Here is a 25274-nt window from a genome sequence, read left to right as displayed (position 1 = left end):
TGTTGTCTGCAGGCATTCTGTCTGCCTCTGAATCGCATCATTCACAATCTCCAGTTTTCTTTTCTTTCTCCTGCTTCCTCTCCACATACATCTCCTCTTGCTTCCCCTCCTTATCAGCCATGCAAATAGTCTGATTTGAAAGCATGGAAAACAAGTTGGGGGGGCGTGGGGCGGTGGGGGTGTAGAGATGAACCTCCAGCAGAAGAAACACACACACGCACACACACCACCTAAGCCCCTCACCCCATCCTCTTGTTATACTCCCCAGCTCATTTGAATAAATTAACACCACTTGATGTCTACTGTGTACTCTGACGCAAAAACACACACATACAAACCCGGGAAGAAAAGCACACAGACCAACACACACGCGTGCACACACACTCGACTGTAGGGCAGAGGAGCTGCAAGAAGTATACGTCCTACACTTCTTGCCGCCATGTAGACACTCGCTCGCACATCCTCTGATACACTCTCACACATCTGCCACGGCGATCACGCATGCCTGGTTAAAGATAAACACACTCTATTGGTCGGCACCTTCCTGTTAATGAGCTGCAGCATGGTGCTGTGTGGTTCACATTAGCCTAATGCAGAGGCTGCTCCACACACACCGACATACACACACACACAGACAGACAGACAGTAGCGTGGGGTGGGGTTAGCTTGGTACCCCGCTGTAGATCCAGGCTTCTGCAGCCCACTCTGCTTTCACGTTCTGAAGTCCATTCTCACCGCCATGTAATACTTCTAAAGAATCATAACTATGCATTTTTTTTTTTTACCCTTTACTGAATCATTTACCCAGTGGCTCCTCACACCACAGTCCACTATTATCATCACTATTCCTGCAGCTCTTTCCTCATCCCTGTTCCGATCCCTGTGACCTTGCAAAGAGCTGAGCAGCTGCACCATTTGCCCTCACCCTCTCCTAATTCTGACCTTGACGAGGTTTCACCGGGCCATGGGCGATGCATTAATACTGGATACGTTATTGTTAATATGATCCTAGCATGTAGCTGAAGCCTGAGGGGGAGCTCAGATTGTCTGAGCATTAACAACCACATTAACTTATCTGCCTCATCACTCCGTCTGCCTGCCACTCACCCCTCCTCGACCCTCTGCGTTCTCACCCGTTTCCTTCCTCAGTCAACAGGCTGTCTTCCTCATAGTCTCTTCCTGCCCTCGCTTCCTATCTCCCGGCAACGATGGAGCAGAGTGATTGAGCAGAGTCACATGGTCGCTGTAGTTTTTAGTGGTGTGGTGGCAGCCTGTCCTGGGTCCCGTCCCCTTTGACAGTCACTGGAGTTGTCTGGGAGCTGCTTGCCTGTACTTTGGCCTGGCTGGCCCAGCTCAGGCTGTCAAAGCCCATGATGATCACTGGCTGACATAGAGTACAACCTGCTTGGTGCTGTCAGGCTGACTCACATCAGCCCCTTAACCAGCTCGCCATGCTGTCTTTTGAAGTCCTGACAGAGACTTCATGTGTTACCATGCAGAGGTGCTGGGTGGAGCTGCTGTGTGTGAGGAGCTTTGTTTGAGTGTCAAGGTACCGGGTGTTGTTATACGTCCAGTTTGTCATTGGGACACGAGGAGGACTATTGAGTTGGAGAATATATGATGCAGAGAGGGATTCTTTTCTCTGAGGGCTGTCAGATTTCTAAACTGGAGTGCCCATCTCACTCTTCATTGCACTTTTAAACTTGAAACACAGTTTACAACTAGGGGAGTGCATCACACTGAAGAAAACCCGCTCCCCATTAATCTCAAATTGAAATAACATGTATAAAATATTTTATGGTATGGCTCCTGTGTGTCCTGGTCGTTGTGTTTTTTGTGTGCACATTTGTGAGTGTGTTTGAAAGAGCGAGAGACGGAAGGGGATGCGTGGGTGTGTGTGTTTCCACCTGTTACATAATGGAGAGTGGAGGCAGTGTGTGCTACCTTGCTTGCCGCACCGGGGCGTCTCTTCAATGTGAACGAGAGAGGCCACAGTCTCACACACACACACACACACACACACACACACACACACTGGCTAAATCATGAACCGCACGTGTCGATAAGTCTGTACATACACACCGACATGCACACTGCTGCTCAAACAGGTTGGACGATGAGATGAGGATGAACTTTGATGTTTAGGTCGTGTCCTGAGTTTGCACAGCTGCAGTGCAAATACATGCAAAACAGACTTATATGTGCAGAACCTACAGGTTGTTTGTCCTGCTGCTTCACTATTCACACCTATATATTAAGACAGTGAACTCAAGCGGGTCACATGCGGCTCTTAACTTCTTAACTCTTAATCTTCTTCTTAATCACTTAAATGGTGTTGGTAATTAACACCTTTATTTAGAAATCACGTAAATATCGTCCCAAATGTTGTTGCGATATCATGACGGAATATTGTGATGTAATTTAAACTAATATTGACCACCCTGACTGAACAGGTGTTTTTTTTTTCCCTACACAGTTGGACTTTTCTTCACATGGGCGCCCCCTACTGATCAGGCTTGAAGCTCATGTGGCCCACAGGTCATTTAACAGTTTTACCCTGTGAATAATATTTTAAGATGTTAGTATTTGTTAGGCCATTTAACTTATACCTCTCTCAAAAGAAGAGCTGAACATTTACATTCAAAAAAAAATAATCGCAATTTTAACAACGCAAACCGCAAACATTAAAGGTGGGGTTGGAGATCCTGGAAAAAACAGTTAGAGCACACTATATTTTGAATTTAAAAGTCTATGCCCCTTTCTCCAGCCCTCCGAGGCTACGCAAAACATGCAACGGACACGGATTCACGAGCACTGCGCAGCATCTGTAACTTTCGGTACTTTTCGGGGGCGCTTAGTTTTGGACAAAAGACAACATGATGCTGAAAAACAACAAATACTCTCAAGGTCACAAAGACATAAAGTGAGCCTACCAGTCCAGTAGAAACAGCGCCACCATGGCGTCACTTTGCAGCTCTTTCTGTGCTTTCAGTTGTCCCTCTCTGGTCTTGGATCACTCTGCATTAGCCTTTTTCTTGACGCCTTTTCTGACATAGCGTTGCTGCAACTGTCTCGTTGGATTTAGCAAGCTAGCATAAGCTCTGGCGTTGTCTGCTGAGCATGCCCGATTAGTGCACAAAAAGGGGTCAGGTGGCAGTTTGAGTGATGCATCACGATCCAATGACGTAATTGGGACCATTCATTATGATTGGATGGTGTTTTTGCAGGCCTGTTCGCTCCAAGGCTGATTGCATTTTTTTTTTCTGTGACAATGTATTAATGAATTGGTTATAATCGGAGAGTAAAGAGGATTTTAAGCAATACAGTAAAAACTCCAGAATCCAGAAATAGTAATAATCTCCCACCCCACCTTTAAAGGCTGTGATTTAATTTTTTTTTAAATTTTTTTTTACATTTTTTTTATTGTTATATGCCAAATTAAGAAACAACAACATAGGAGTTGGAGCAGCTAATATGTTTAGATTCTCATCCTCGCATTAGAGTTAATGTTTTGGTGGTATCTTATGAAGCAAAGCTCCATCTTGTTTTAAATCTATAACCAGTTAAGTGGAGCGTGACTTAAAAGAGTTATAGAGCAAATCAAATTGCAGTTATGTGACAAAAAAAATCACGTGTGTGAGAGCGAGCGAGACAAAGGTCAAAGTTCAGATTAATTATTGACCAGGGCTTCACAGAATGATGGCCACTTTTTAATGAAGTAAATAATCCCCTGCTCTGTTTTAATATCGATCGATTAACATCGATTTCCAAAAGCAATAGTCCTTTTGACCGCCAGTGGTGACATGCACACTTTTCACTTGCCCACTGAAACACACGGAGCCTGCAGCCTTTACGCGCCTCACACGTTCTCATCGTCCCACTCTCCCGAATGAATGAATGAACTCGCGCTGTGAAAGGCGAGTGGTCTTCTCTCGTGGCGCATTATTGTGGCGAGGGAAACTTTATTTGAACTTTTAACAGCTCGTCACTGCACCGACAAGACAGGCAACGGATTTACGCACATTCCTCACTTCATTTGCATAGAGAATGTACGCTGGCGTTTTCCCCCTCCAACCGCTCCTCTGTGAACTTGCTTAAAGCTAAATTTCAATCACTTTTGTGACATTTCTTTTTTTCTTTCTTTCTTTTTAAAGTTGGTTCGATACAATCAACGTCTCCACTGAGGTGGTGCCAGTGGTTTGGTCCCGCGTATGGCTCACTTCTCCATCACGGCGCATCACTAGGATACTGGGGGTGGAGCGACAGCAGCCTGTCCCGGTAAGGGGAGGAGAGAGCGGGGAGCAGAGGCGGTACTTTCTCCGCGGCTCGTTTCTCGGCGTTGGAGAGTGTGGGACCAGGGCTGGAGAGAGACCGCCGCCGGGGAGCATCAGCAGAACCAGTCCAGCACGGAGCCTCGCCTGGCCGACCGCTGCGCCGTGCACTCTTCTCGGGGACTGCACAACATTCCTGTGAAATATAACTGCTTTTAATGGCATGTGGCTTGTAACTTTACTTCTGCTGTATTCTTTGCAAGAAGGTGAGTGTTGCTTATCTGCTCTCATTGTGACTGGGAAGTTGGCTGTGTGTGTATTGATCGTCTTATCAGATGGACGCATGTTGTGTAGAAGTGGTTCCACTCACAGGTGACAGGCACAGATGTCAAATCAAACTCTCCATCACCTTTGGAGAAGAACTGGTAACTTTTTCATCATGTTTTGAGAGGATGCTTTCCACCTCATCCTTTATTTTTTTCTCCCCCAACGAGTGCTCGCATTCCTCTTATAGGTGCTCACGCTCGCTGATATTGTAATTGATAAATGATAAAAGAAGCTTATCACGGGCTTTAAAACAACATGCACCTAATTTGGATCACACCTACAGGGAAAACGGCACAGATATTTTTAAGCGCTTTTCATACAGATGGGGGGGTAAAGACAATCTGCATTTGCATTTTGCATGATGATTGCGCGGATGTGGTGTCGTGAATATGGAGGATGCTGAACAGGAGCACAGGCAGATAAGGATCTGCAGGCGCGCGCACGGGCAGACGGGCGACCCGGAGGAGCAGTGGCGCTGGCCACAGCTGTAGCCGCTGTTTACGCACTCAATTCAAACGGGGTTAGAGGAGTTTAATGTAGATTTGCTGACTTTTCCCCCTTAGGCCCCCAAACAAATAAGATGTCAGATGAAGTCTGTGCGTTTGTGTGTGCGTGCTTGGGTGGCTGTAAGGGTTAAGCCATTTGTATCAGTTAAGTTAAGAAGGATACAGAATACTGGTTGTGTGTGTGTGTGTGCGCGCGTGCGCGCCCTGCTGTGAGGCAACAAGGGTCAATACATTTTATGAGAGACGCGTGAACTGATGCTGGGGTTATTGAGCGCTGGCTTTTAATTTGCAGATAATGTGCCCCCGCTTGGACATTTGAAAGACGAGGCCATATATTAAGTCCACAATTTCTTTGCTTTGATAAAATGCTGCTGTGCCAGTGTGTGCACACTCGCTGCTGATCATCATCCCATGGTCTAATTATTCATCCACCATTTTCTGTGGCACCAGATTCCACTGATTGGCTTCGATTTAAATGCTGCAGATGGGAGAGAATGATTCACCTGTGCTCTGAGGTGCAAACAAAATATTTAGTTTCTTTTGTTTTTGTGTGTTTTACTTGACGCTGCTTTGCAACAAGCAAATATATACAATTTTTACACAGACGGTCATTTTTACGCACTCTGTGCGTTAAGATGCCTGCTGATGATGATGAAGATGATGATGATGGTGCTTATGTAATAAGACATTTGGAGTAATATTAAGCATTAGTTTATCATTGTGATCAGGACGTGCAGTGTTTCATGGTCCTGGTCTCCATCACTGGCCTTGGCACTGCCCTCTGCCAGGCTGCAGCTGCGGGAGGACTTCTGTGCTGTTTTTTGTTGTATGTAATTGGATTACAGGGTCTATTTTTGATTATACACACTGTACATCGTCCTGTCCCATGACTGATCGAGATGTATGTGTGTGTGTGTGTATGCATGCGTGCGCGCGCGCGTGTGTGTGTGTTTGAGAGAGAGAGAGAGAGAGAGGGGAGGAGGGCTGGGGGCTGGGGGCTGCAAACAGTCACTGGAGCGGAAAGAGTGCTTGAGATGGGAGAGATGTAGATAACGCAGTGGAAAACAAACTTCCATTTTCCGTTGCCTTTCAAACGCCATGTTCCAGCCACTTTGCAGGAATCAGATGTGATTTGTGGTCTCGCGTGGGAGTTGTGTATTTTCGAGTAATATAATTTTAATGAACTTTATTATAAGACGGAAATAGAGGTCTATTATGACACATGCATATGCATTAGGACTGCGTATTTTCCTGCCTCGGTCGCGCCTCCCAGAATTGCACACGATCCCCCCCCCCCCCCCCCCCCCCCCCCACACACACATATTTTTAATGAACTGTGTTAAATCCGAAAATATATTTCCGAGCCACACACTACATCTATATAAGATGACTTGGTTATTAATTCGACATTCACTTAGTCATCACTGGCCGTGTGTTGCGTTGGTTTGGCTGCATATCAGCACACCTGCACGCATGAGTGCGGAGGAGGGGGTGAGAAGAGAGGAGGGATGGATAGATGGATAGATACGAGGAGAGGAGGGGAAGGAATACGCTCCTCTTTGTCATGATTTGGGAGGTTCCTGTCATTTTATGGAATTAAAATTGAGACAAACTCATCTGAGGACTGTGAGGGCATCGGCTTTGAGGCCTGATAGGCCAGAACTGGGCCTGAGAAAATGGCGAAGGCTAAACATTATTGCAATTAATATATATTTTCTTTTTTACTATAGGCCTTTTTTAAATAAAATTGTATTTGATTAGAATAATAATTTGAGGAGTTAAATTGTACACATTTCATGGAAAGATGGTTGGCTGATTGAGGTGTAGAGTGAGACATCCTGCTATAATTATTTCATTAACTAATGTGATTCTGGTTTTATCCAGTTTCGGTCGACGTGGCTCCTGCAACACATGAAAATGAATATTGACTGTTCATCCAAACACGTTGTTTTATATGCATGGACTGTATTTGTGCATTTGATGGTCCGTATATACGCATTTACTGTGAGGGTCAAATCAGCCATTTAACACAATTAATTCTCGGTTTCAGTGAATAATACGCAGATGTTATTGCCATTTCCATGTGTTTGTAACTAGGTGCTTTTATCACCTGCGCTTCAGAGTTGTCAGTCCTCCACAAGGGGGGTCCTGTGTTTTCCTGCGACCTGTGGTGTTGCGGACCACGGGGCTGTGTGTAAAAGTGGTATCTAAACAGATAGCGGATAAAGGAGGAGAAGTGCTTGAAGGGGGAGCCCAGTAATTGCAGTATGAGTCAGACTGTAGTGGCGACCAGGCAGGCTACACTCACAATGTGATGAAGGCTTCTTATGTTGCTGAAGGAAACGTATTGCGGCAGTATTGTTCATTCTGCCTGCAAAACCTCTCTCTCTCTCTCTATATATATATATGTATGTATACATATGTGTGTGTGTGTGTATGTCCTCCAATGATACTCATCATTTGCTATATTGGTCTATGTGCAAAGTAAAAGTTCTCAATGTGTAAAAGCCGGAGGTGACGGAGTTTGTGCGTAATCCTTGGCCTCAAAGGCGAAACCCCACTTCTCTTTTCCACAGCCCTTCTCTAGTTTAAAGCCTGTGTAAAGATCCATTTTAATTAGCTAACACAGCGGTATGTAGATGAATGATTTAGATGATTATAGTATCCGTGACGCACGTCTCCAATAACGCACGGCGGTGACAAACACAGTACAAGGCCCGTGTGTCTTACTGCTCCCGCTCTCTGTCTCGCTGTGTCTGCGCAGCCGGTCAGTGAGAGACAGACAGAGAGAGAGACACACACAGTATAACAGCTACATGTCACCCTCTCACGTTAACTTTACCTCCCTCGCTGTGCTCCGGCGCGCAAAGCCTGTTTTCATAGTCGGGTGTTATTGGCGCTCTGCGTTTGGCAGTTGAGCGGGTGCAGCATAAACACGTCCATCTGATCAAGTCTCATATCCAGTCTGAACATTTTGTTTGTCTTGAAACACGTCGGCCAAGTGGTGTTAGATAATAATGGCAGTTGTGGTATTGCCTTGGAGGCGCATAAAAAAAAAACTATTGCACTTTTCCCTCCTGTTAAGTACTGGCTGGTTTGTTGTTATTTCTCTTGGAGAATTGGAGTGTAAGTTTGAACAGAGTGTGCTAATGGTCAAGGTACTCTGGCATGGGGTCAGATATCTAGGCCTATATCAAATGTCTGTGTCATATGTAGAGTCCATAGCAACAGAAATGTTATATGACTCAGTTGTCACACAGACAAAGTTGATTTTGACCACTCACTCAACAGGTTTTTAGACACAACAACACAACTGTGGTGTCCTGTAGCAAGGCAACCTCAACAAAACTCAAACAAGCACACAGATATATTTCAGCATCTCACAATCATCTTTCTCTTTCACTCTGCTCTCTCTCTCTCTCTCCTGTTCTGCTTACTATCAAACAATTTATGGCCCAGTCTCTGAGGGAGAATAGAAGAAAAACATCTCTACAAATCTGACACTCACTTCAACAGAGGAAAACATCTTTTTGAAGTGGGAGAAGTGAATTTTCAAATGCTGAAATGGCTCCCTAATATTTTACTGACACTGCATAAATCACATATAGGAGCTGTACACCCCCCCCCCACACACACACACACAAAAAAACCCACACATCTCTGTGTGTGTGTGTGTGTGTGTGTGTTTACATGCATGTATGCATAGCCCTAATATCATGCCAGGCAGTTTGTCTCCCACTGACATGACACCATGTTTGAAATTGATTTCCTTTTCTTGACTGCACAGCACACAAAAACTGCAACACATTGTCATGCAAACCTAATGCGTATCTCACCCTGGAGTTATTGTATAGTAAATTAGCAGCCTCCTCTATTAAACCTGATCATATCTTTTGCCCATTGTGTCCCACTGTTTTTTTTCTGTAGCATCACTACAAAGACTGCTTTGCCGCTGACTTAAATATTACAGCAGTTCTTTGGCCTGAATGTGCTTTGTGTGCTGTTATCTGTAGTGCTACATGGTTCACCGAATAGGAAATCCACTTGCTATTATGGATGTATATTTGCGATCTGAAATGTATTTATGTGACTTATGCGTTTGAAGGAGAGAGAGAGTGAGAGAGGGAGGAAGAAGGAGAGGGATTTATAGCCCTGCTTTTCTATGCAAATAGTGTGTGTGAATCCCTCTGTGTCTCAGTGTGTGTATAGATGAATGTAGATGAGACAGAAAAAGCTGCATAGGAGTTCACCATAGGTAATATCCATGCTTCTTCAGCATACCTATTCATACCATACCTTTTCATATAAATTGCAAAAACAGGAACATTTGAGTGTATCTAAAAAAAACATTTGAGTCAAAAGAAAAATAGGAAAGGGAGAGAATGGGGAAAAACTATTAATAAATGTAAAAACTATTGTGAAGAGTTGTCTCTGACTCTGACTAAGTGTTTTATTCCAAAATCATTTTGACCTTTTTTGTTTTAAATCAGTGTATTCAGGCTCAAAGAAGGGAATACAGTAAAAATAGAGTTGATTTCTCCGGTGCAAAAGCTTGGAGCCACAAAAGAACCCTGATAACCGTCTAAGGTTAGATCTTATGTCCTCTGTGCTTTTGTTTTACATGAAATATTTAGAATTTTTGATGCTAATTCAAATGACATGAAAGGTCGGGTTTGGATCATTTAGGTTCTGCAGCTTACGACAGTTCCAGGTATTACATTTGATTATTGTCTCATTTGCACATCAACTCAACTTTGCTCAACTTTCAGGGACTTCACTCATGTCAATCAAAAACCTACAGCTCTATTATATGTGTCTATAATATCACATCACACACACAAACCCAACAGCAACAGCCGGTGACCCTTCATGCCAAGTAACAATACCCTCATCTGCAAATTTGACCTCAAACTCATGCCTGCAATCATGCACGTGGTCATCACTGTGGTCCCATCGCTGAAGGCTGTAATCCATGTGGTGTAAACCAGGGTTTGCTTCCGTGTAGCTGTATACTTATGTTTTCACGTGTGTGTGTGTGTGTGTGTGTATGTGTGTGTGTTCTGTAGGACAAAGCAATTAACAGTCACATCATAAGCTGCTGCTTTTTAGAAGTCCGGTTCCCCAGAGGATGCTGATGTTGCAGGATTTCTGTTGTTTCCCTCTGAGTCTGAGTCATTGCATCTTAGCTCGTTTGATTTTTTTTTTTTTTTTAGTTTTTTGTTTGTACTTCTGAGTGTAAGCAGTGGCTCTCAACCTGGGTTTCGGCAATCACATCTAAGGCATTAAAAAGAGAAAAATATGTAGAAATAGGGATATAGTTATGTCTCTTAAATTTTTTTTTAAGTTTGTACATATTTCGTCCTATGGAAATAACTGCATATATTAACATTCGTTCATTAATTGGTGCCAACGCTTGTCAGACAGTGATTCTCTACCTTAAGGAGTTTGACAGATTATGCTATAAATCAAATAAATTACGTGAATGATTGAAATTGATTTGATTAAAAGCATATTTAACTAATCAGCACACACACATGATTACAAACTAGTGTGCTGCCAATTTGTGCAACATATCCTTGCAATTTTTGCACCCAAAATGTTGTATGCGTTGGCTGAAGGAACAAAAACAAATAGCTCAAGGACATAAATAAATCGCTGACACATTCTTCAGCTGCTACTCGTAGCTGTATGAATGCAAACTTGACCAAACCAACTGTGATGTGGACACCTTGACAGTCTCAGCAGAAATTGGTCTTGGATATTTGCATGTGTAGCCAAGGATGCACTGCTGTTTCCTCCGTGATGAAATACTATCAAACAATTCCAACAAGACACACCATCTATCAAACATGTATAATGAATGACTTCTTCAGCCTGTGCACTGAGCAACAACGTCTGACAGTGTGGAGAATAACATTACTTTGTGATTATCGGTGTGTGACAACGTGAGACTATTCTTAGCACAATTCTGATCGAGCGATATCCTTCCATTGGAGTTGTTTTTGAACATTTATAACTGTAATCGTTCCTTCCTTATTTGCACAAACACATCTGTGTGTGTTCCTCCCCTTTTTTGTGGCGCTCTCCTTGGTGCTGAAAGTGCATATCAGTGAGCCGAGCAGCCTGTAAGAAAGATTGACATGGATTCGGATGGCAGGATGGATTGAACTTGACCTGAATTTTTTTTTTTTTTTTTTTTAAACACAGAGGATCTGCTCCATTTTTAGCTGTGAAGCAGTAGAACAATGACTCTCTATCTCCTCAGCTTCTCCCTCATACTTATATGCAACGTAGAGTTTCATGCTCTGCACATGCAGCGTTTTCCTGTGCACCTCAGCCTCTGCTGTTGGCTGCGTTTGACATCAACAACTGAGGCTGTCATTTAACATTAACCTCTCGGTCCCTTTGACCTTACCACACGCAGACGCACACACATACATGGACACACTTCCTGACTCGCAGCAGAGCACCTTTACTTACACCAGCCACTTGTGCCCTGTCCACAGTGTTGCACTTCTGCCTGGCTCTCTTTTCACTCTACACTCTCACACACACACACACACACACACACACATGCATGAGAACCAGGGAGGTCGGATGTTGGCCTCCCATGGCAGTGCGATTACGGACTGGATAGACCCGTGTGCGTTAAATGTGAGAGGAGATTATGTGGGTTTAACTCTCCACGTCTGGTGTGCAAATTCCAATCATATAACACTGCCTGTAGCTAGTGTGGCAGGGAAAATGTTTTCTGGGAAAGGTGAAAGAATGATAGCAGTTGTAAAACTAAAAGTAACTTGAAAAGATAAGTTAGAGATCGATGCAGATATTTGAGAGAATGGAAATAATCATTGCATTAAACCTCTGATCCTTTGCTTATGCGATTCATCCCATTCACACCATTTTGTTAATATGCATGCTTATTCAAACGGGACAGCAGCATAGATTCAAAGATATCAACACTTTTTTTTTTAACGTTTCTTATGGCTTATTTAGAGCTTAAAAAGCACCCGGTACAAATTCTGTTTTTCATTTTATAGCTAGTGACTAATGATATCCATTGATGTAGAGGATCTGTGGAAATTAGAGCATGAATGACATCTGATAGTGTCTTTATATCTCCATTGATGTGTCTTAGCTGCCACCCTATTTCCTCTCCACAAAAAGAGAATTAAAGAGATAGGGCTAATCCAGTCATTGTTGACACAATCCAGGAAAAGGGATTAATTAAGTATCATTGTCTGAGAAGAAAATTCTCTGGCTAGGGGCACAGCATCTTCCCCTGGCCCACAGCCAAGCTGAGCTCAGCACTTCTTTACACTCCTCAACCCCCCCCCCCCCCCCCCAACCACTCCAATACATACGCAGAAACACACAGATCTTACAGATGCCTCGAAACCTCTCTATACTTAGAGGAGACGCTTTGAGGGAGAAGGTATGTGGTGGTCTGACTCCCCAGGGACGACATATCTGGCAGCAGCTTGTCAGGAGCACTGTTTTACAGCAAACACACACACAGGATTCAGCCACCTCCTTTGATGGCGATGTTCCGTCAGTGATGTGACAGGCCTTCACTGAGTTTATGCTATTGTGCTGGGTTTCCTCAGATATTACATCAAATTATAGGTATTGGGAACATCTATGGGATTAAACCAGTGGCTGCAGTTGGATCATATGGAGATAGTTGTTTGGGCTGAGTTGACCTGGATCTGAGTGTCTGTGTAAGTTTGTGTTAGATTACAGGCAGTGTTTTCAGAAATAAAACCTCAGTAGTATTGTTTCATTCAACTAAGGGACTACATTTATATATAGCTCACATGGCCATTTTTGTTATTATTTACTGAAATGCATCATTTAACCTTTTAACACCTAAGTCTCAAAATATCCGTCTGGACTTTTCTGCTTATTTTAACCATAAAAGGGCCAGGAAATGTCCTGTGAGTAAGGGATTTTGCCCATTTTCCAGAATAACTTCTAATAATCTGTCAGTTATTTACAATTAACTACATGTACAAATAGTATATTAACAATTTGAAATGAGAAAAACAAATAGTTTTATTTAAAAATCCCACTGCAGTTGTACAGGAATACCAGATTCTGCAAGTATAAACCTTTTTAAGATAAAAAGAAATTGAGTTTTTGTCTCAATGTCCAAAAAATGGAACTATGTTCAAGCGCTTTTCCCACTTTCCCACACTGATACGCCGGCTTCCTGCAACAGCACGAGTGAAATTACCGCGATGCTCATATGTTGGCTTTAGACGTGCAACTTCTCAGCTTTTTGAAAACATCAGAATGTTTCCGATAGCACAAAACGTTGCGTAATTATGGTAACGCAAAGTGCTCTTGTGCGAACGTGTCGTCTGTGATACACTCTGTGTTAAAGGGTTAATATCTCAAATGATCACATGTCCTACAGGTTATGTCTGCAGCATCATGTGATTCATGCAAGTTGTGTGTTTAGGGTTTATGGTTTTATGTCCTCCATTGTTTTGATAATTGAAAACAGTGAAAAAGTGTTACTGATTGGCTTTCTGACTGAGCACATGAATGTTACCACTAAACTAAGCAAATCTGTCGCCCTTTCTCTCATCCCAACAGTCAACAGTGAGGATGTTGTCTCCACACGGCTGTACTTTGTGAACGCCTCCCTGCAGCGGGTGACCTTCTCCAGCTCGGTGGGGGTGTCCCTGCCCTGCCCTGCGGGCGGCGCCCCCCATGCTGTCCTGCGCTGGTACCTGGCCGCCGGAGACGACATTTACGACGTGCCCCATATCCGTCACGTGCATGCCAACGGCACCCTCCAGCTCTACCCGTTCTCTCCCTCCGCCTACAACAGCATCATCCACGACAATGAGTACTTCTGCACTGCTGAGAACCAGGCAGGAAAGATTCGAAGCCCCAGCATCCACATCAAAGCAGGTGAGGGTTGGACACCATGTAAACTATGGCATCAGTTAAAGGGATAGTGGAGTTTCTGAGTTTTTTTTAAACTTGCCAATTTCATGCATGAAGCTAAGAGGAGTCAGCCAATGACTGTAGTGTTACTCAAAAAAACTCAAAAAACATCATGTGTAATTACCTAAAACGGTGTTATAATAAAGAGGAAGGGGAAAATGTTCTGGAGTCAACGCTTTCTATCTATCTACCATTATGAGTGGGAATAGATTAAAATATAAGATAAAAAAATCCAACCCAAAATCAAAGCACCCGAGGCTGAGATATCCTAACTTTTGTCCCCTTTTATCCATTGAGCTTAAATAAAAACCGCTGCAGTAACTCAATATTGTCTTTTACCTTTAAGATCCACATCTTCAGTCATTGCTTTCTCATCAAATGGTTTGTTGGATATTGTAAAATGTTTTGAAATCTCAATCTCATTCTGAGATAATCCTGATTTTATGAGTTGGGTTACTTCTTCAGGCTTTGAAAACCTCTTAGGCCCCCATCAGATTTCACTTAACGGTGCTTTGTAGGTCAACAGTAGGTTAAGTAGTAAACCAATCTTAACCCTTCAGTTACCAGTAACGAGAAGTACGCATGCCAGATCCTGTCGTCGCAACTCATAGACCGTTTGTGATATCTAGAAAATTCAAAAACTATGGACTGGCGACTTGTCCAGGTGGTACCCTGCTTTTCGCCCTATGTCAGCTGATATTGGCACAGCACCCTCTGTGACCTTCATGTGGAGGATAAAGCGGTAGAAGATGGATGGATGGATACCGGGAAGTAGAGAAATAGAGCTTTGCGCCCATATACTTGTCATTACGGTTGCCCTCAGGACTTCCACGAAACGACTGTGAAGCACTCACTCATTGAACATTTTTTGACAATTCTACAGTCATAAAATCAAAATAAATCCAGGCGGAATAAATGTCATGATGGATGGAAAAGATAACAATATTTTCCTAAAACACTTACTTTGTGATCAGTCCTAAATATTTAGCTTCGCTTCACATCTTTAAAAAAATATGCCGATACCCAGCATGGGGCAGCTAACTTTGGCACACGGTAGCATCATCACACCAGTGTCACCTATCTGCAGCCCAACACCTGCAAACATGGTCACCCAAACGGCAGTCATATTGGAATACCACACTAACAACGTCTCCCAGTGGAGGGGAAGTGTCTCCGAGCGCCACATCGTGTCCCTGGGTATTAAAAATCCTCTAGAAGACAGACATATGCAGCCACGTAGACAGTTGGTTCTGTGACCTGTCAGCACTGTCTGCCAAGGTCAAAGCTGTGAACACACTGAGGGAAGGTGTTACTGCTACACACACACACACACCAAACATCATAGACACATGACCTAATGTAATACACACTGCATGCATGTGTGTACAACAGACATGCACGCATGCACACATACTAACACACACACACACACACACTAACATGCACACCAGCCTGTGCAGAGCCCATGCCAGCAAGCCTCCTGTCTCCCAGTCTCTCCATCTGTCCATAGACTGGAAAGTCCCCTAACCACACACACACATGCAGAGCCATTTTCATCAAGCTGGCTCGTGGTGTTTAGTTGCCAGCTCTTTGTCGGGGTGTTTGGCAAGAAACATTTTGGAGCATCAACTACAGACATAGAAAGATGTGAACAGAATCATGGCAAAAGTGGATTATCTGGTTTTGGTAAAAGCCACACAGCCATTTTGACAGTTTTAATCCACACACACACACGTATGAACACAGCAGTCTCCATCACACACATGTACTGTACACGGACATGGTTATTCTCCAGAAACACTGCCGGATCCTCTACGTCACCACCACACACAAACACGCCCATATGGCCTGTGTGTTCCCTGGAGGAAGACAGTCCCTCCAGCGTGAGAGTGACCTTCTAGCCAGCCTCGGTGTTGGGATGACCTTCCCTCCCAAATAATTACAACAATTAATCAATTAAATGCTGAGGCAACCACAACTCCACAGCTCCATAACCAGGCCTCACGTGCATGCGTGTAATGTGTGTGCACCTCATTACCTCCAGAGTTCTGCACATGCACACGCTCACTCACACACACACGCACGCACGCACACACACAAATACACAACACTCCAGTTGCCATGGGCGACAGAGGCGTGAGCGGTAGGGTGTGGCATGCCCCGTCTCAGGTGGCGCAGGAGAATGATGATAGCCGACAGCTCGCAGTGTGACACCCCCCAAAAATCTGCCACACCCCCACCCCATCACCATCTCTCTCTTTCTCCCTTCACATCTTCACATCACTCTCTGTCCCTCCCCCTCTTTCTCACCCTCTCCCATGCATGCTGATTGCGGTCCAATAATAGCACCAGCACCTGTCTGGATAGCTCTACATTTATGAAAATCACTATGTGGGCAGCTTCCCCCCCCCGGATGTTTTGTTTGGCTCGCTCGTCACAACTATCATTTTCTCACATTTCCTCCAGCTTGTCTGTTAGTTTCCTTGTGAATCCTAGTCCGTTGGCACACGTACATTTTTTAAATAGTTAGAGATTTGACTGACCATTAAAGATAATGAATAATAAACTGCTCTATGGACAAAAAAACGAGTGGTCAAAGAACCATAAAGTCGTGTTTTTGCAGGTTTTTAGTTTCTTCAATACAATTCCTAATCACATAAATTCTCCTTTTTAGGTGTTTTTTTTTTTAAACCCAGAGAAAGCTCTTTTGGTCGTTTCCCACGATTTATAAACCTGTCTTAAAAATGTATAATTTTAATGTAACTGAATTATGTAATTGAATTACTTGCACATGCTTTGCCAACCGATCATAATGACGCTGTACTGACAGCGTACAAGTTTATTTCTAAAATGTCTTTCTAGTTCCTGTCCCATGGCGGACTGCTTTATGTGCCAGTGATGTGCAAATGAATAAACCATAGATTTCTCATCAGCAAATCAACTAACTGATTATGTCGAATTCTTAAATGAATTAACATATTTCATAACAAATTTCATATGAAAGGATTCAGTTGGCTTGGCTTATACCATACTGTTATATGTTATTTGGTTGTAGTTGTTATTTTTACAGAGGATTTCTTTTGATGGTCAATGAATAAAGGGCCTGTTTGGCCTATGGATAGTTTGTGATGTCTTTTTATGCAGTTTGGCAGCATCAGTTGCTCCAGCAATATGGTTTTACTTTATGTTAAGGGTTTTTCTCCTCTCTGTTTTACTTCATCTTCTGTAGGATGCACAAATGGTTTTCACTTATAGTGAGCAGTCAAAGAACTGGAAATGAAAGCATACCCTTTGCACACACAGTTAGTCATCGGTATCGCTGTGCAAGTGTTCGGCCTGGTAACCAGGCTCCACACACCTCCTTATACAAACTTAATAAAATGAAACGATTACACCTGTTCAATGAGATCACCTCATCTCCCCTTTGTCCCAACTAAAACCTACATATGCTCAGGCCAATGGCAGCAGGTGTTTAGATGCCTCTCCTCCATCTGTCCTTCTCATCTTTGGCTGACATTTCCTTACTAATACAGTAAGTAGGGTCCCTGAACCTGATCCACAAGGCCTGCTTTTCTTATCCATTCAATAATGAAACCTACATCCACTCATTACTTCTGTATTTCATTATTTTTACTCCTTCTCTCTTTCTCCCTCAGTGTTTTTACTGCTTGCTTTATGAATAAGTAAATGCAGTATTTGGTTTCCCGTCGTTAATTATTGAAGCGACAGTGATACAGGACTTGCCTCCCAGTGCACCCAGTGCACCAGACCCATGTTTTAGCTCGTTCCTAGGCAACCGGGCTGCATATAGTCAGGCATCAGTAACATCCTAATGATTCTGCTGCGCATGCGATGAGGGGGAGTGCAATTTACACACAAATCAGTTGGGTTACCATTTGCATCCTGTCACAAGGCTGAGGAGAATGAATATGTAATGTTTTTTTCCTCCCCTGTGTCTTTCATATCTTGGAAGAGAAACGTGTGTTAAATTACAATGCTATCACAACAGTTGCCTCTTATTCGAGCCGGTTACATGGTTGTGTACCAGGGCATGTTGCCATACAAGGCTTATTTGACCGATTTTTAATGAGCAGAGGAGAGGAGTGGTTAAACAGCACTTTTGTCGAGATTAGCGACTGTAGGACAAGCTGGGGGTCAAAGCATGGGATGTACAAACCTGATGTGACCTTGACTGGATTTGAACCACCGCTGAACTGACATGTGATGACTGTCATCATTGAACCAAACATTTACAAGCTGTCAAGCTGATTTTAAACACTCTGTGAGAGGCTTATTGGGCACTAGGGATTTTTCCCTGCTATTGAGAAGAGGCAGCCGGGTCAATCAGAGAGTAAATAAATGATTGAAAGAATTGGCTCGGCCACAACAGACGAGGCTCCTCAGTCGATTCTGGTTATTGATCTGCAGGTAGATGGCATCAATGAGAAGCAGGGGCTGTTTGAATGAAGAATTAAAATGAAGACTTGATTGGAATTATTTGTCCGTTAGATCTGATTTGTTTACAAATGAGGCTTCAGCTCAGATTAGTGGCCCGTGTATCCGATGTGGACCGATGTGATATACTCCCCAGAGCAAATCTTAGTGCAGCCATCAATTTAGCTGAGATACAAAGTAGCATAGCAACACCGTGAGTGGTCTAAAGGCCATGGTCATGTACACTGAATAATACAAGGATGAGTGTCAACAATTCTGACTCCAGTTTCAAGGCAGCAAAGAGAGACAGAATGGTTCAAGGTTCAGACAGCAGAAGTGTACAGTTTAGAAAGATAGCAAGGTAGATGAAACGTTGATCTTAAGGAGGAAAGACTCTCTACCACTCGGACAAGGACGTTAGCTTTGGTTCCACTGGGTTCCAGTGACAGTGGCGGCTGGCAAAAAGCATTATTAATGACCAAGGAAACTGGCCTTCAGGCCAGGCGTTAATTATATCACTGGAGAGCACATGAGAGGGTGGGGCCACTCCTTGTGTATGTGTGTGTTTTACATTGTTAAGCTGTTACTGTCCTCATTTCTAAGAGAAGCCTGGTTCTCTAATTGTGTTTTTGTTTACTCATTCAAGTAGCTTCATTTTTCTATGTGTTAGTTCGAGTTTATGGGAATAATCTTGGCAATGACCCTTCATGGAGATAGGATCAGGTTATAGTTGGAGCCCAGTTATAGGAAACACATATCTCATTTTGTTTTACTTCATTTATGTGATGAAAATATACGCTCTGATTCAGCACTTCACATTTCGCACTACGCTGAATGTGACGGAGTTAACTGTAGAGATAATTCGGTTAGCTACAGGCTACTGTTTTCATCATTAAGCCCGTCTTAATCACCACCATCCTTTCTGTGCACTGGCACAGATTTGCAGCCTAGTGCTTTACATGCCATGTGCAGGGGGTGTGTTTTTGCTGCCTGGCGCCTGCATGTGACAGTTCCATTGGCCGTGAGCAACCCTCCACTCCTTGCCCTCTCATAGCATCTGTGGCGTTGTTCTTGAAAAGGCCGAGGGCCATTCACTATGTATCCTCTTCAGCGCAGCTCCAAGTCAACCTTTCTTACAGTCAGGTCTTAAGGGGCTAAAGAGGGAAACCTTGGCCTAATGTGGTGAGACAGAACACCAGACATGTTTGTTTACAAGACTTGCCGCTGCGTTTACTGTGGATTAAACAGGCCCAAAGGATGTACTGTGTCACTACGTGCAGTAAAGAAAAATTTATTCTTACAATGCTGGCACCATGAGTCGATAACTCCATTAGCTGCAACAATTTCAAGAATTAAACCAACCTCAATTTCAAGAATTGATTAATTGTTGCCCTCATTTATTTTGCAAAAAAATCTAATATTTTACAAATAATGCTGGTTTTAAGTAGCAGTTTGCTGATATTCTGTCAAACATCAAATTGGGTTTTGTCATTTGGACAAAGTAAGCAACATGATGTCACGTTCAAATTTTTGTTTTTGAAAGTTTTACTCCTACAATTAATCTTGCACAGCAATGACAAAAGCCTTAAATGCAGAACGCTTGTTAGTTCCAGTTTTGCAAATGGGAAACCTTTATTTTTTTTCAATTTTGAATCTGATTAATTGTGTTTTGGATTGTTTGTCAGATAAAACAAGCAATGTCAAGTCATAATCTTAATCTCTAGGAAACTGAGAGACATTGTTAATCACGTTATCTCAATGAACTGACACCATACCTTCAAAACAATCCCTTAAGTGATAGTAATGTTCACTTTTATCAGTTTGTTATTTGTTAAAAGTAAAGATCAAGGTTTGTTTTTGCAGCAGCCACTTTTACCACCAACCAACATCCATCCATTGACTAACTTCAGGTCTTTTGTCCTCTCACAAGTGTTCAGGGAGCCTTACACAGTCCGTGTGGCTGACCAACGCTCCATGCGGGGTAACGTTGCTGTGTTCAAGTGCCTCATCCCCTCAGCCGTGCAGGAGTACGTCAGTGTGGTGTCTTGGGAGAAGGACACTGTCTCCATCATCACAGGTAAGAAATTCAACTGAAGTTTCACCAGTACATGTAATCTTTCTGCCCCACTATCACATTGTGCTCCTGTTGTTTTGCCGTTCTGAAATTGCTGAAATGTGCTGTCACGGCAAACACTAATTTGTACGACAATGCGTGTTTTATTTGGCTAAGTGTGTGCTTGATGTGTTTGATCAGCTGGTGGCCAGTAATGGAAAGCAAATGATCCGTCATCCCAGTATGTCAGTGGACTCAGCAGGAAAGAGATATGTCTCCCTTTATTTAAATCCCAAACCACAAATCCTGTAAGCATCTTAAAAAAAAGAGAACGTTTTTCTTTTCAATTTCGTCGCCACTGAGATTTCCTCCTCATTTGCTGTGCTTGTTGACAGCCTTTAATCGATACTAATCAATTTATTGGTGTCACTGACATCTCCTGTTTTGTCAGTGGAAGAAGGAGGGAGGTTTAAAAAAATGTTCCAATCATTCAAGTTTGATGAAATGGCCTTTTCCTGGCACGTCTGTGGCTCTTCACTCACTAACTGACGTTGTTGCGCTTAATAGCTGTGTTACAGGGATAAATCAGACATTAGTGGACATGTCCCCTCTCTCTCTTTCTTTCTCTCCCCCTTTCTCTGTGTGTGTGCCCTCTAATAGTGATAGATCTGTTTAGGCGATCTTCACAGTCACCCAAAAGAGAGCGGCTACACCTTTAGGGCTCTGCTTCGTTTGATCCTCTGCTTAAATAATTCACTGTTTACCTGGATACTAATAATATTACTTTTAAACTGAGACTCTAACTTGCTGCTGCGTGTCTGTGTATTGCTGTTTAGGTATGCTGTGTGTGTGTATGTGTGTGTGTGTGTGTGTGTGTGTGTGCGCGTGCGGGCTTGCTCCATGGCGCAATGGCAAATTGCAGGGTGTCAGATGAGACTGTTTAGGTCAGATGATATGCACTGCACCCTATGCCCCTTATCTCGCTCTCTGATACCAAGCAGCCCTTTCATCTCTCTCAATAGTGTGTGTGTGTGTCTGTGTCTAAGAGTGTGTACGTACGTATGTGTGTGTGTGCGTGTGCGTTTGTGTGCCTTTTTGTATGGCTCTGTCCTTCACACGGGAGCACTCATTGATCCAGTGCAGCTGTAGTGTTTGTGTGCGTGCATGCAGACACACACACACACACACGTCCCTGTCTGTGTGTCTGTGTGTCTGTGTGTGTGTGTGTGTGTGTGTGTGTGTGTGGCCTGAGGGGGGTTTCCAGTCTGGATCGATAAAGCTTGCTGTTGGATTCCCCTCTCTCTTGTCATGGATCCCTCAGTGTGAGAGTGGTGAGACCGGGCCAGTCTGTTTGACTGATAGCTGTGTGTTATATTGTGTGTGTGTGTGTGTGTGTGTGTTTGTACAAGCCACTGTATCATGGCTGTGTGGTAAGAACTCAGTGGGAGTGTATTATTGATCATCTGATGGACAGGTTTAGTAAAACAAGTGAAACACGCACATTTGAACAAGCAGGAGCATGTTTGTTAGAATGAGCTGCTAAGCTGATCAAAACAAGCCATTAAACACCCCAAAGTAAAAATAGAGTTTTAATTATACAACATATAAAGTAGACATAGTCTTCCAGTTCTCCCAAGGACGCTAATGCAGAAGTAAAATAATACTTTATAGCCACCAGGGGGCGAAAAACATTGGTTGATCTATGGGAAAATGAGCCTACATCTCACTTGCTTTATTACGCCAGGAAACATTTGTCTGCAGAGTTAATGATGTCAATTGCTAGTTTCAGGTCTTCTTCAATAAAACACGATGTCAAGTTTGTAAAGTATGTTCCCATTTAGAGGAAAATACATGATAAATAAGAACGACATATATGAGTGGACACCCTTGCCATTAACCAATGGTATTGTCGGAGCCTTGTTGCAAAACAACATGGTGGCAGCCAAATCGCAAACGTGGATGCTGTTCATACTCTTATGGGTGACGTCATGGATGGGTGCCACTTGAATTACCACAAATTGTATGTAAAATAAGCAAATCATAATATAAGATCCTTTAAACATTTTATTATATTATACATTTTATTTCATTGTATGCAGACCTAGTAAACCATTTTATTTATTGCCAACTAATCCCTTATTTATCAACCAAAAATGTCCACAGTGCAGAAAAATCATTTGCTAATTCCAGCTAATATAAAGTGTAACCTTTTTTTGTTGTTGATCGTGCTACACAGTCAATAGTGAACAGATAAATGTAATGGTCATTTGCACAAGTTACACTATGATTTCATTAGTATATCAGTACAACTAGTAATATTGATGAAGGAAATAATTATTGCATTTATTTGATGATGAAAATAATCACCGTGTGGCATCTGAATTTGCATTTGAAAGGCTTGGAGCTTATTTGTTTTCCATCTCTCTTTCTCTCTCTCTCTCTCTTTCTTTTTCTTTCTCTCTGCCTCTCTTTCCTTTCTGCAGTGCTAATGAATAGGTCTTATTAGTTACACAGTGCTCCTCTTCTTTCCATCCATCTTTGGCCCAAAGCCTCCTCTCATCTCTTTCTCTCCCTGGTACTGACTGGTGGCCTGTGTCCATCCATCCATCCATCCATCCATCCATCATCCACCCTATAGAACCTCGAGATGCTCTGGTGGTTTGCCATGTATTAGGGCCGATGAATGTATGCCATGGCATTGGCCTGACAGGATGACACATGTCATACCGATGGCCGTGTTGGTCAATAAAGCGGAGTTTGGATGGGCTTTGATGAAGAGGCAGGAGGGTGTTTGCTGACAGCTGGCCTCACTGTGAGACGACCCTGCCTGGGTGTCGTGTCACTACTTGACAGCCAGATCTGTTTGCGTTGAGGCTCTTTCAAGACGCGGTGGGAGGAGGGAGGATTAGACACACAGATAGACAGACAGTCAAACAGGGGAGAGCTTTGTGTTTTGACTGGCTATCCAAGTTTACACTCCCATGTCATACCTCCCATTTCCCTGTTATCTCTCTATCTAGCCATGTCGCTTTCTCTCTCTAATTGATGGTTTGCTGCTGTTGCTGTCAGTTAGAAAATTAGCATTTGTTTGCTTGTCAGTTAGTGAACTGAAAGAGGAAGCTATGCTGACGGATGTGTATGAAGAAACTTCATCTGTATATGGCTCTGTGTGTGTGTGTGTGTGTGTGTGTGTGCATGTCACTTTGTTAGTATCCATCTCCTCCTCCAGCTGGAGCTTAAAACAGTGTGAGTTTTATCTGGTCGTCATGGTAACGGGTGCGAACCGGCGGGCGGAATGAGGAAGGTGTGAGGATGCATCGCTGCCTGATTTTTATTAGTGCATCACCACGGCTCAATTCTGCCATACTCGTGCATATATACACACACACACACACACTCAGAGAGTGAGAGAGAGAGAACATAGCTGCATCATTCTTTGTTTCTTTCTTTCTTTGAATGTCTCTCGCTCTCTGTGTTGTTGAGGTTGGTTTAATGTATCAACAAATATGATCTTATTGGAGATTAATATCTGTGCCTATGTAAAATTATTAATAAGACAGAACGTGTGCCAGAGTTGCTGAAGATCTGAACATCTTCATATGTAGCTTCTTTTTTTATTTGTTTCTTATACGCAGCCGTGAGGCTTGTGCATATTTAGTAGTTTTTAACCTGATTTTTAACCTTATTTGAATATGATTACAACCTGCTTCATTTCATTTAATATAGTTTTTATTCTATGAAAATGACTCTTAAAATAATATTAGCCATAACTTACAGACTGTAGGTCACAGGAGACCACATGAGAGTGACAGGAAGTTATAGATTAATAGAATAATTGATTTATCAACTAACTAAGTCATTGATTGGTTCATGTCGTAAGTTTATGCTGAAGCATTAGGGGGAAAAAAAGGGTGACATCTTTATATTTGCATTCATTGACTGAGCTTGTTTAATCCCCCTTTTCTTTCTCACCCACTGCCCCCCCATCTCTCTCTCTCTCCCTCTTTGTTGTGTCTTTCTCTCTCTTTGAGAAGTGTAGCGTCACCACAGCTGCTGCAGCTTCTGTCCCAGTCTCCATTTTGTCACCACTCTGCAGAGGCCGTGTGCTCTCTCAACTTTATTCTTCTCTCTACCATTCTTTCTAGTGGCACTTATTAGGAGATGGGAAAGTGACAGAGCATCATCTTTTCCTTCCACTCCATCAAACCTGAAAGTGAACAACAGATGGGCCAAAAAAAAATGGCAGAATAGGCAGAAAAAGAAAGACAAAGTGGCACAAAAGCAGGACATGCTAAATTATGCAGATGGAAAAGTGGGCATAGGATGGAGGACTTGATGGAATAAGGTGGGTAGGTATATGAGCACGTATGAGAGGATGGGCAGATGGACAGAGAGGTATAGGTGTGTGTGTGTTCGGTTTTCTTGCTGCCCCCAGCACCCTTGGGAGGAAGAGGAGGCCAGAAGCTCTAAAGCCGCTGTAACCTGCCATTAAAGATGCATCTGACAAGTGCCTAATGTCGCCCCCACCTATCCTCTCTGCGCCATCTCTCTTCTTTAGAAATTTTTCTTCATCTCTGTTAGTGTCTGACCATTAACCATCGCACACATCACGATGATGAGTGCGTCATTGTGTGTTTGTCTTTAGGACGGTGGCAGTTTGTACCTCATGTGAGAGTGTGGGGGGGGGTAGAGGGCAGTGGGTAGATGTGGAGGGGAAATGGGTGG

The 25274-nt window shown here is 43.1% G+C and overlaps 1 protein-coding gene across 2 annotated transcripts in view; it reads left to right on the top strand.

Annotated features, from left to right (window-relative positions):
* The window catches only part of LOC131462493 (cell adhesion molecule DSCAML1), a 101864-nt gene that overhangs the window by 4554 nt on the left and 72036 nt on the right, over window positions 1-25274 (top strand). For both annotated transcript variants that reach the window (XM_058633759.1, XM_058633760.1), the window contains exons 4-6: window positions 4155-4537; window positions 13706-14026; window positions 20427-20573. In XM_058633759.1, coding sequence (XP_058489742.1) covers window positions 4495-4537; window positions 13706-14026; window positions 20427-20573 — 511 coding nt within the window. In that variant the 5' untranslated portion in view covers window positions 4155-4494. The remainder of the gene's footprint in view (window positions 1-4154; window positions 4538-13705; window positions 14027-20426; window positions 20574-25274) is intronic.

Source organism: Solea solea, chromosome 7 (assembly GCF_958295425.1).
Source record: "Solea solea chromosome 7, fSolSol10.1, whole genome shotgun sequence".
Taxonomy (NCBI): domain Eukaryota; kingdom Metazoa; phylum Chordata; class Actinopteri; order Pleuronectiformes; family Soleidae; genus Solea; species Solea solea.
The sequence above is the reverse complement of the archived record's forward strand: the minus strand, read 5'-3'. Positions and strand labels throughout refer to the sequence as shown.